Source organism: Pagrus pagrus (genome assembly GCF_965226575.1).
Source record: "Pagrus pagrus genome assembly, chromosome: 7".
Lineage (NCBI taxonomy): Eukaryota > Metazoa > Chordata > Actinopteri > Spariformes > Sparidae > Pagrus > Pagrus pagrus.
In genome coordinates this window covers 11,716,940-11,729,188 of record NC_140191.1, presented here as the reverse complement: position 1 = coordinate 11,729,188, position 12,249 = coordinate 11,716,940, and the positions used below count along the sequence as shown (strand labels likewise).

The window sequence follows — 12,249 nt, the reverse complement described above, 5'->3', positions numbered from 1 at the left end:
TTTCAGCGTTAATCACTAACTGACGCTTTCATATTTAATTTGCTGGTTTAATAAGTGTAATTATCCTCGTATGAAAGGGCCTAATTAGAACCATAACCCCTGATTGACGCAAACGGACACCGTGAGCCGAGCCGCTCTCGGGCTCCCTCTCGAATCTTAGCACTCGGATGTGACGTCACCACGGCAGCGCGCTGTGGCGGTCTCCACGGCAACGCCGCGTGCTGCAATGACGCCAGCTCAGGCCCCGGCTCGTGGTGAGTGGGCGTGACTCGCCACGTTAGCCCCCCCTTCTCCTCCGTCAGTGTGGGCGGGCCCCGCTCAGAAGAGAGCGAGCGAAACACGACACCCCGAGGACGGAGAGAGGCACGGGGGGAGGAGAGACTAGTGTTGAATGGTGTGAGAGTGAGTGGAGAACTTAAAAAAGTCTGTAAAGAAAGAGAGGTTCCTCTCTAGCGTTAATTTCTGTCAAAGAAGTGAAGAAGCTTTGCGGTGGAGAGATGTCAAACAGCGACGAAGATGCGGTTGAGACGGAGTAAACAGCTCCCGGACAGTTAGCGAGAGAACTTGTTCAAAGAGAGAGAAAGGCTTTTCGGCTGGCTCGAGTCGGGACGGTTGGCCGTTTTCCGCCGCAACTTGAGCAGATTTCAACGCTGCGAGTTTGCGGCAAGAGAAGCGAGGACCAGCAGCGAGGGTCCTGACCGCTCAGCTCCGCTGGAAAAGAGAGCCGTTCGGTCGGTTTGGTCGGTTGGCGGAGAGCCGGAGAAACGGACCGAGAGAGCGCGGCGGCTCGCGAGGAGAGAGCCGCTGAAGCAGTTAGCTACAAAAAAAAAAAAAAGTTTGCCGTGTATCTTCACCTAGTTTTCCAGATTGGGAACTCGAGGGGGAGGAAGAGGCCGAGAGACTGACTTTTCTTTCCACAAGCAACTTTCGTGGAATTCATCTTTTTTTTTTAAGCAACTTTAGCTGTGTCGCTTAGCAGCTAAAGCAGAGAGAATGAAAACACCTGGAGACAGTGGTAAGTTTGCGTGACTCTTGCTCTGATTTTTTTTTTTATCCACCATTGTCTTTCTTGTTTACTTGTCGTCGGCAAAGCTAACAGTACTTACACTGCTGATTAATGAACGAGCCAGATAGTTATCAACATCCGCTTCCAGCTGAATAGCGCGATGAAGACCTGTTGATTTTAGTTGCTCAGGTTTAGTGTAGTAGTCCGTGGTTTAGTTCACTGGATACGATTGTAAAATCTGGTGCAGGTTTAGTACTGTACTCCGGTTCAAGAGGAAGTGGTTGAACTACTGTACAGTTGTTACAGCGACATCCTCCGTGTCACCCTGACAACCTAATTTCACCATCCAGCACCTTTCAGAGAACAGACTGAAAATCCCAGAAGCATTGTGCCATTGTGTTTTTGTACCGACTGACTGAGACAGAGAGATGTTTGACGTGTATATAAGTTCTGGAGCACTCTCCTCCTGGTGGTGGTGTTGATGAGGTGATTGGATCTGGCTAGGTACACACGGAGCAAGCTGATATTAACCCAGTAACTGTGAGCACACATTTGTTATGTACTTGGCCTGTCAGCATATTGAAGTGAGAGCAGGGGGGGATTTCCAGTAGTCAGCTGAGGTCTCTGTGTGTCATTTTGTCTAATTCCTGAAATGCTTGCATAAGTTTGCTCTTGCTCCCCTTCACTGGAAGCCAACCATGTCTTGTCTATCGAAAGGAGGAAGTGGAAGTAAAATAATTTGTGCCAGCTTTTCAACTTATTGTTTCTGGTGTCAGAGATAATCTGCCTGACACAACAAAACTAAATTTAAGTACAAGAGACCCAGTGGATAACATCTGAAAGTGTGCAACAATCATTTATTGTCTCTGTGTAAAACAAAATATACATATTTAATCAGTTTGTTTTTCCTGCGGGAACAATGTGATGACTTTCTAAGTAGTTACTGGTAAGCATTTGGCATAGTGCCGTGTGTAAACTGTGTGGGACCCTTTTCCACTTGGGACGCTCCCCTCCCTTCCCCCACCCTGTCCCCTTTCCTGACTCCCGCTGCACCCAGCCTCAGCCCATCAACCCCTCAGCCCTCCACATTCCTGCACACACACACCCACTCCCTGCAGCGGCCCTGAAGGAGGCTGCCATGACATCACACCACATCCCACCACAAGTAGCCCTTTTATCACAAGGAATCCAGTGTTTGTGTGGCACTACAAATTTATTTTGCTCAGGTTATGCGATTGATATATCCAGTTTGTGTGTGTGTGTGTGTGTGTGTGTGTGTGTCTCTGTGTGTGTCTGTGTCTGTCTGTTTGTCATCTGTTCAGTTAAGGTACAGAACATTAACTAGTGCTGCTATAGTGTGGTTGGTGTAAACTGTGTGCTGCCATTTAACCAGTCTAATTGCTGTCTACATTTTCTTTTATCCCTTATAGTTCTTTTTCTGACTTATTGAGTTTATGTTAAGCTCAAAGTTTAGTCTTGACTTTTTAAACACAAAGTTCTCAATTTATAATGAGTAGGGCTGCAGCAAACAATTTTGCATTACTTTCTTCATATATTGTTTGGTCTATAGTTAGTCAGAAGATAGTAAAAAATGACTTTCACAATTTCCTTGACCCCGAGGCGACAGTCTAAATCCCAAAGATGTCCAGTATGTGATAAAATAAGGCAAAGAAAACCAGCAAATCTTTACATTTAAGAAGCTGGAACCAGCAAACGTCAAACGTCAATCATCAATCATCCAAAAAGTTTCAGATTAATTGACTAATCATTTCAGCTCTAATAGAAAAGCAAACAGCCTCTTGCCCCATGTGAAGATATAACCTCTTTTAAGTTATTCGTCAGTTATCAAAATTACATTTAATTAATTCCCTTGATTAACTAACTGATTAATCCTTTCAGCACTAGTTGGTAAATATAGCAACTCAATCTCTGAGGAGTTATCTAACAACAATCTGATTTTATAACAGCACCTTTAAACAGTTGAGTTATTGAACTGGTTAATCCACGGTGCTTTCCTGATCTGTCTGATCTCCTGCTGTTGCTGAAATCAGGACACAAGTTTTAACCCTTAACCTGTGTAGATCCCATCATTCAGAGGGAGCACATTTCTTGAATGCAGAAGGATGTAACGGCACTTGGATATGTGTAGGATAAAAAATGTAATCATCCCTTCCTCGGATGTTTGGTGATGTAGGATTATGTCCCACACGGTAATCTATGGAGCTGTGGAGCTTACCTCCTTTCTCTCAATCATCGACCATACACTTCCCCTTGCACTCCTGTTTTCTACAGTCATTTCATTAGCCTAAATAGATGATAGAGAATTGATGCGATGTAGCAGGAAATGGCGGGACTATAGCTGCATCTGTTGTTGCTGGCAGATCGGTGTTGGTTTTGTGGTGTTGGAAAGTGTCTGATTTAGTTTCTGTTTCCGTATAATTACTGCTGTTTACCTGGTCTGGTTGTGTTTGATGTAGTCGGGGAATGAAGGCAAAGTAATCTACAGGTTGCATTAGTCGGCAGACAGACATTTGATGGTCATATATCCACCTTTTTGTGTACCTCAAAGGCTGTGCTAATGATTGATTAAGCTCTGGTGATAAGGACTTACACACACAATAATAATAACTTGCCTACTGTATGTCACTCCTTTCCTAATATGTTATCTACACCCCCGCCACACACACTTTGCACTTTGTATTACACTCGTTTTCCTCCATCCCTCCCAAAGGGTTGCAATTTTTCTTCTGCCACCTCTGTCATTCTTTTTTCTCTCTGACGGGATAAGGACTGGTGTGTGTCTTTGTGTGATGGAATTGCATAGTGGGACCCCTGGCTCTGGAGTGGCCATTGTGTGTGTGTGTGTGGAGTGTTGGACAATGGTGGGAGTGGGGCAGGCCTTGGGGCTGATTGTGTATGGACTTGTGGGGCCAGGGACCTCTCATTGTACTCATAATGGTGCAGAGTAGCTCATAGTTTGGTGGTGCTTTTGACAAGTGAAGAGACCACACTTCTGCATGTGTGTGTGTGTGAGAAAGAGAGGGAAACAAGTGTGAGGTAAATTTGGGCATCCCAGTCTATTTTCCATCAGTAATTCAGCTACGTAGTTTAATGAGGATTGTTTTGTGCACCTTCACCAGAGTGATTGACGTGCCATAGAGCCATTTTACCATTTATTCTAGACACACACACAGTCCTGCCTTGTGATGTGGCAGGGCAGGAGACAAAAGGGTAGATTGTGAGCTAGGAATTGAGAGGGAAAATTTCACCTTTTCCCTGTGTGGGTTTATGTGTGCAATTGCGAGCATATGCTTTTCAATCTCGACACACAGCCACTGTGATGATAAGCGCAGTGATTAGCCTTATCTGTGAAAACTCCCTCGCAGTGCTGACCACAGCAAAACCACTACCTCCCATTATGCCAATACAGTTTTACAGCCTGGTTTATGGGACAGTGTCCTGCTGTGATCAGGCTCAGCCAACACGCTTTAAGCCTGAAACAGATGATGTTCCATAGCAAAACTTCCATCTGAAAAAGCTGGCACATTCTGTTACGTGCTAAGAATCAACTTTGATTGCTTGTGTGAACATACCAGCTGTTTGGGATACCACTAAAGCTATTAAGACAAAATACCATTGCTGACAAAATTGTGGGATAAAATCTGATTATATACACTTTGTTTAACTATATTGTTTTAAGCTGTTGCTACATATTGAATTTTACACTCAGTATTATAGAGATTGATTTTATAACAGGCAGAATGAGCATTGCAGAGTGAGCGTGGCCCACTTTCCTTGTCACAACAGTTCTTCATAAAAGTTTTGATATGGTCGTCCGTAAGGCTAAGTTGACAAATGACTTCTGGTAGAGGGGGCCTTCAGTTGTGGAAATGTCTGTATTTAGCCAGGAATGTGACCAAAGGGAACAATGTGCTCAGCCAGTCGACACTAATGGACCTCCCCACCATTAGTCCTGTGCCGCCCTTGACCAGGGAGACTGGAGAGACCACAGCCAACAAGGCTGCATTACCCTTGATAGCCCGGGTGCTTGTGACCGCTGTCCAGCTCTGCTGGCGGCCTGTTTGCTCCCTTGCCCCAGAGACCCACACATTAACTGTGTCCATTGAGTCCTATAGATTATCGGCCTTTCAGACCTGTTTGATCAGCCGTATGGTTGTGATGTCCGACACTAAAGAGCTCCATTTAAAATGCGCTTTTTACGCTGATAACACAGCTGCAGAACTAAATGTGTCCTCAGGCCATGTGTCGGTGATGTGAGTTGAGCCTACTTTTACAGTGATGCCATTGGTTGTAGCCACAGCATGACCCCACATCGACCGTATTGGAAATTGGTCAGGAATGGTAATGAGTTGGGTCTGCAAGTCTGGATGGGATGGACTGTTGACAGATAACTGTAACACTTTGACGAACCTATATGTGAGTACACAAACAGAGAACGCACACACTCGCGCACACACACTGCTGCTTTTTATTGGAATTCTTGGACCTCCCACATTCCTGCTTAGAAGGTTAATAGTTGCCGGCTGTGTTGCATTACACATGAGGGGAAAACACAACAGTTACTATCTCTGCAAGCCTTTCCTGAACACACTCACTCAGCAACTTGCGAAGGCATGCATGTATTCATATACAGACATATTTTGAATACCTCCAAAGAATGGTATGAGTAAGATTATTATTATTTAAAGAGATGGAAGGTAAAACATTTTTAATAAAAGTTAGCAGCCTCAAAATGCACACATACCCAACCATGCACAAACACACACACATGCACCGAGGTTCTCTTTTCAAATGGGTATCAAAATTCATGTTGAGAATGCAGCAGGGTGTGTTTGTGTGCGTGGATTGACCTGGACTGTTGAGCAGCTGTTTGTGTTTGCGCATGCATGTGTATTGTAATGTAATATGGGGAGTTTACAGAGCTACATTGTTGTAGAGGTGATTCAGAGTGAGGCGCAGAATGGCAAGTTATTCTACAAGAATATCAAGTGTGTATATGAAGGAGACAGGGTTTTCTGGGTGGGCAGCTGTGTAAAGGTATTACTTGTGAACAAAGTGTGTATGTCGGTGCTTGTGGGTGTATGTATAACAGCTTCTTGGTGATGGCGGCGCCATTGAAACTGATCTGAGTCTGGTGACATGTGGGCGCGTACACACACACACACACACCAGTGAAGATCAGGTAACTCCATTTCTCTCATCCTTCCAGATGAGAGGTTTTATTTTGGATCCTCACAACACAATGACTTGTCCTTTTGGGTAGAGCCTGGAGTGTCACCTTTGTGCTGGTTGGAGTATAATCAGGATGTACGCTGTCAAGACCAAGACAGCACTCAGTCAGCCAGTGATGAAGCTAACTCTTTCTTCACCCCTTTCCCCTTGCACCAACTCTAAACCACACCACAACCACCTGGCCTGGCCTGTTGTGCACACACACACACACACACACACACACACACACACACACACACACACACACACACACACACACACACACACACACACACACACACACACACACACACACACACGCACGCACGCACGCACGCACGCACGCACACACACACACACACAGTAGTTCTCATAATCCTCTACTGATTCAGCTGCACCCAATGGTTGGCTGTTTTTGCCAATGGTATGGCTTGGCCAGAGTGGTGTTGTAATGTATACTCCTAATCTTCTTAGATTAACCCCAATAATACTGGTCATGCTGAGGCCATCCTTCAGTAGGGATCTGCACACAGTGTGGGTGCTAATACATTCCCGGCAGGATCAGAACAGGTCTGGACCTTCTTTGACTTAAAACCAACTCCCTTTTTAACGTTTAATATGGTCTCTGTGTATACTTTTAGTCTTGAGTGTAAGGTGAGTGTCTTTTATTTAAACAGTCACTTTATAGAAGTGTTAGTCTGCACTCAGGTTGCAGGTTAATTGGTGTATGATAATCCATCATTAGATATGTACAGTATTGGCAATTTGACAATATCGAATTTGAGATGCATCATTTTTCTCTTTCTCTCTTGTGTGTGTAAGAGAATTAAGTTTTCTTGCATAGAAGCTTTACCAGCGCTGGAAATAACAACTTGCACGCATTGATTTAAACTTAATTTGTGCTTGTGTGTGTCTGTAAGAGATCGGGCTGTCCCGCTGTCCCAGGCCCTCTGATTCACGGAGGTGGCAAGTGGAGCTCCTAACCCCTCTCTAACCCCTTAAGTCCAGTGCAGTCAGCAGACACTCCCTGCAGAAAGGCAGCAGTGTTTGAATAGTTCCTCTGGCTATTTTTATCTGGGAATCTGCCTCTGTGCTGGACCCAGGGAGCGGGGGTGGAGGGCAAATATCTCATCTAATTTCGGACGATGGGAAGTCACCAAAAGGACTTCTGTGCCACTAGCATAGTGTCGATAGTTTGTGCGAGTGGCTGTGTGGTTGGCTGTCGGGTATTAAAATGCTGTCTGGCGCCAAGTTAAACTTTCTCTCTTGTCACCCTCCTCCTCTTCTCCCCTCTTTCCCTTCCCCCATTCCTCCCTCTTTTTTTCCCTCGTCTCTCTCTCTATCTTTCTGTCTCTCTCCCTCCCTCTCTCTCCTTCCCTGCACCCCATGTAAGGAATGCAAGATCACGTTTTGAGTTTTCTTTTCAACCAGTCTTTCCTCTTCATCTGCCTGTCTGTCTTCCACATTGCTGGCTGAGTCCGTCTCTCAGTCTTTATCTTGTTTCTCTCTCTCCCTCCATGTTCAGACCTGTTCTCTTTTGTACGTCAGAGCTCATTTTGAACTTTGAGCCAGCTCATCACAGCTTATGTGAGTGAGAAAGTTATGTGCATTTGAAAGGCAGGGCTTGAGGTGGGAATGCCGTAAAATGTGTGTCTATGTCGGAACAAACTGCCCCAAACTGTCTTTATTAAAAAGATTGATTCTGTGTGCCTTTTAGGCATTGTACACTTTGAATTTAATTAACAACACCTTAATGACAAGGTTTCCTCATCTGAGCATAGACGTATTTGCAGGTGTGTGTACTTACAGACGCCACATAATTGCTAGCCAAATTACAAACTGTGTGTCTGTGTGAAGGGAAAGTGATAAGTGGAAAGAGGACATCCTCTGCCTTTTATTAGTTCTGACTGCCTCATCTGATTTCACCCTTCTGGAGAAATCCACATGTAAACACTGTCTTTTATGGTCAAGATAAAGTATAGGACAATAAAGGCTTTTATCAAGGTTCATGATAAAAATCACTCACATTAAGTTGATGTTGATGAATTTTCCTTATCCTGATAATGGCAAATCAAGATAATCATGAATATCCTCCCTTGAATGACTTGGAAAAAGCTGTCTAGCTCACTGACATACAGTCCTTTAGTGGTTTCCTGATTTATTTTGAATTGCCTAAACCTTGGCTGAAGGCTTGGCTTGGACATTGTATCCCCCACAAAAACAAGTTAAATCAGTTGTGTGAAAATACTACGGATTCCAAACTAAAGAACAACAGGGAGCTGAGGTTACCCCCCATTTATTCATCCTTTATTTGTGCAGGAAGACGTTATGAGTCATGATTACTAATTAAGATTCATTGATAGTTTTTCACTTAAACAACTGAAGTAAATCTGTGATGCAATAAAAATATTTGTGTCCTCATTAAATGTAAGGTCAAAGTGATTACAGTATTTTTAAGTGCAATTTTTAAAGAGTTTTTAAAAGTATTTTTGGATGATTCTAGGGATAATAAAATAATCATGAATCGCTATTATGTCAGACAGAAAAACTGCGACACACAAATGCACTGTCTCAGCCTAAATAAGACCAAGTGATTGCAAATAATCTACCTCTTGCTGGAATCATAGGCCCGTAACTGGATGCGGCTCTTTAGCCAGACTTCTGACTTTTCTGTCAGAAGGAGCCTTTCTATGAAGTGTGTGTAGGAGACAGAGATAGTGTTTTCATTTGAAACACTGTGGTGTGTTTGTGCACACACAGATGCACATGTCCCTGCTGGGGAGAGAAACCTTTTTAAGCATCGATTGACCCTCCCATCCTCCCATCCTCTCCTCCCTCTCACTATCATTTCTGTGTCACCAATCCATGGACTAATACCCCAGTGGCAGCTCCTCTTCCATTAGCCTTCTCCTCCTCTTTCCTCCTCTCTCCCCCTTCTCTCCCACTTCATGTCACCCTACTCTGTCGCCCTTTCTTTCACTGGACACCCTGATTTACCAGCCAGCACGACTCGATGACCAGATACAGCACAGTTGTCGGCTAACATGGCTTAAATTGTACAGAATCCTGTCAGTCACTGTCCAAATGCATCAGCAATAAAAGGTGGTTGGTGTTCACGAAGTCGCCCTGAAAACTCTAAATATGAGCTGAAAGTTAAACGAGTCCACAAGCTGGTATCGAGTGCAAGTTGGCCTCAGTGCATGTAGCAGTCCGAACATATGTTTGTACTCACACACACACACACACGGCCAAGGGCTCCTTCCAAGATGTGCAGTCTCGGGCAGAAAAAAGATTGCACTCACAGCAGGACAAACATCCGACTCTATTTTTGCCCACTGGCCATCGTCCTCTTAAATGTTCATAAGACTTCCTTCCTCCAGGGCACTCGCTTTTTCTCGGCTCTCCAGGTGTGTGTCTGTGTGTTTCTCTGCTTGTGTATCTGTGTGTGTGCTGTCCTGAGAGAAACTGAATAATGCATTGGATCATTGGAAAGGTATTTATAGGAAAGCAGAGTGATTAAACTTTAATGACAAAGTCGTGCATCAGTACTGCTCGTCATATAGCATATCCTCCTCCACGCGCACATGCACACACACACACACACACACACACACACACACACACACACACACACACACACACACACACACACACAGAGCTTAAAAACGTCTCATCGCATATTTCTTACAGAGTTTGTCTTATGTCCTGTACCACTCGCCACTCTTTAAGTGCCTTGACCCAAACATATCCACGTATCTTATTTATTTATTCACGTTTTTTATCCCAGGCCTGACATCGGTTGTTTTGACTCAGACCTTTCACTGGATGGGATCAATTTTAAATGACAGTGTTACACTTTGTTAAAGATATTTGGGTACGTGCCTGTGGTTTGGATTTTGGTTGGCAATTTGTAGGATAACCACAGTGAGAGCAGGATTTTGAGTGATCCTTTGATTTTATTCAATTCAGCATATGTTTTTTATTTATCAGAATACATAATTTACTTTGATTGTGCTGCAAAAATAACCATTGTGTATAGATTTTATTGAGGAAAAATGTGTATTTTCCATCCTATAGGACCTTAAAACCCACATCCTGGTTCATGACATCAAGGTTAAGCAGCTTGCCCAGCCCCTGCTGTCTGTGTGTACATGTATGAGCGCCAGTGCCTCTGTACAGTAGCCCTGCCCTCGGTCACAATAGTTTTTATCCATGTCCATTTTTAGCATCAGATGTGGCCCAGTGAAATTATGTAACAACTAGGCAGTTGCATGCGGGTGGGCGCACACACATATAGGCCTACTGTACATACACACAAACACACACAGTGATTGTTGTTTTAGGGGATTAAAGCTTTTGATGAAGGGAACAGTGAGCTAGATCCCCTGACCAGTCACAGGGTGAGAGGGGAAAAGGAAAGTAGGGAAGAATGGACCCAGAGCAGCCAGGGGATTTGCAAAGCATAGAGGGAAGGAGAGAAAGATGAAGAGCTAAATAGGGACAACCAGAAGTACCACGGAGGAAGAGAAAATGTTGAAAAGTGCTTGGTCATAGGGGCTGGTGTAACTGAAATTCAAGCAAGTTGTTGCACGATGAGTGTGTTGTGAATTCAATGGGTACAGGACATGTTACATTAGTAATAGTGCTTAATGGCATATTATAACACTTTATTTATAGGTGCTTTATGTAAGAAATGATGATCTGTCAAATTCATACTCACAAATTGGGGGCAGCACATCACCACAAAGTTGGGATGTCCACCCCTTTACTTATAAACAAGAAATGCACAGTCCTTACTAAAGTCTGAACGATAAATATCAGTCGGGCGATATTATTGGCTGATATCGACCTGTGAAAATATATCAGTAACAGTGTATGTTTTCCGATAAAGACCAATGGGCCTTTTTCCTTTAGAGATTATAATTCATTAAAAGATACTTAAGGTGATTTATAATTATTAAATTCCAACATAGAAAATATGAGGACTAAACTAAGTTTAAACTGACTTTGTATGCAGTTTTATTGTTATATTAACTGCTGTCCTAATAATAAGGAAAACATTCTAAGTGAAGTTTACTGTTTCAGTGCACTGAGAAAAGTGTGTGTACATCAGCCAATATATCAATAACCAAATGTTTTAAACAAAAAATCTTATATATTGCTCCTTTAAATACATTGCATTTAAATAGATAGCCACATATATCTTGAGCAAGGTATTAAAGATGAATTATGGATGTGGTCAAACAGATTTCATTGGCATATTTTCTATAACATAGCGTGTATGGTTTTTAACTGCCAGCATGTGCATATCTGCTAAATGGTAATACTTTGTATACATGTTACCTTGGAAACAACTGCAGCATATTTTGCCTGCCAAGAGATGCCAATCATAAATATCACGTTCTTGACTGCAGGCTAGAGAAAGAGTGCAGAAAATGAATTAGAAGTGTTGTGACCATAATTTCAGCAAATTATTTTTGCCCAAACCCACACTGATATACACTAGGGTCTTTGTAGTCACTCACACACACACACACACACACACACACACACACACACACACACACACACGTGCATCTAGCATCACACACACTCTTGTGCACAGCTTTTTCTTCCACTGGCCCCAAGCTAGTATCCTCACTGTTTGTGTGTGGGCGTTGTGTTAGTAGGGTTATTGTGTTCGTCTGGCCCAAGTATTAGCCGGGTTCTCTGCGAAGGTACACTCTCTCCCTTAGGTTAGTTGTGAGAGGAGGCAGAGTGCAGAGGTGTGTGTGGGAACGTGGGATCTGTGCGTGCGTGTGACTCATTGATGTCAGCGATGTGAATGTGTAAACTCGTTCTTCTGCGTAATGTGGGGTGCGGCATTAAGTCACAATTTTTTTTTACCAACACCATCATGCATAGTTAGTTGCAATTGCCAATATTTGGTCCACTGTGAGGCAAAATTTAATTATCAGATTATAGTCAGAGCAGAAAATTGTGCTCTTATTGCTGAAAGAAACCTCATGCCA

General features: G+C 43.4%; 1 protein-coding gene across 1 annotated transcript in view; it reads left to right on the top strand.

The window, feature by feature from the left end:
• Positions 1 to 250: 250 nt before the first annotated feature.
• The window catches only part of erfl3 (Ets2 repressor factor like 3), a 53,548-nt gene continuing 41,549 nt past the window's right edge, over positions 251 to 12,249 (top strand). Inside the window, exon 1 of the mRNA XM_084357239.1 lies at positions 251 to 1,015. Within this exon, the coding sequence (XP_084213365.1) occupies positions 994 to 1,015 (22 nt within the window). The 5' untranslated portion in view covers positions 251 to 993. The remainder of the gene's footprint in view (positions 1,016 to 12,249) is intronic.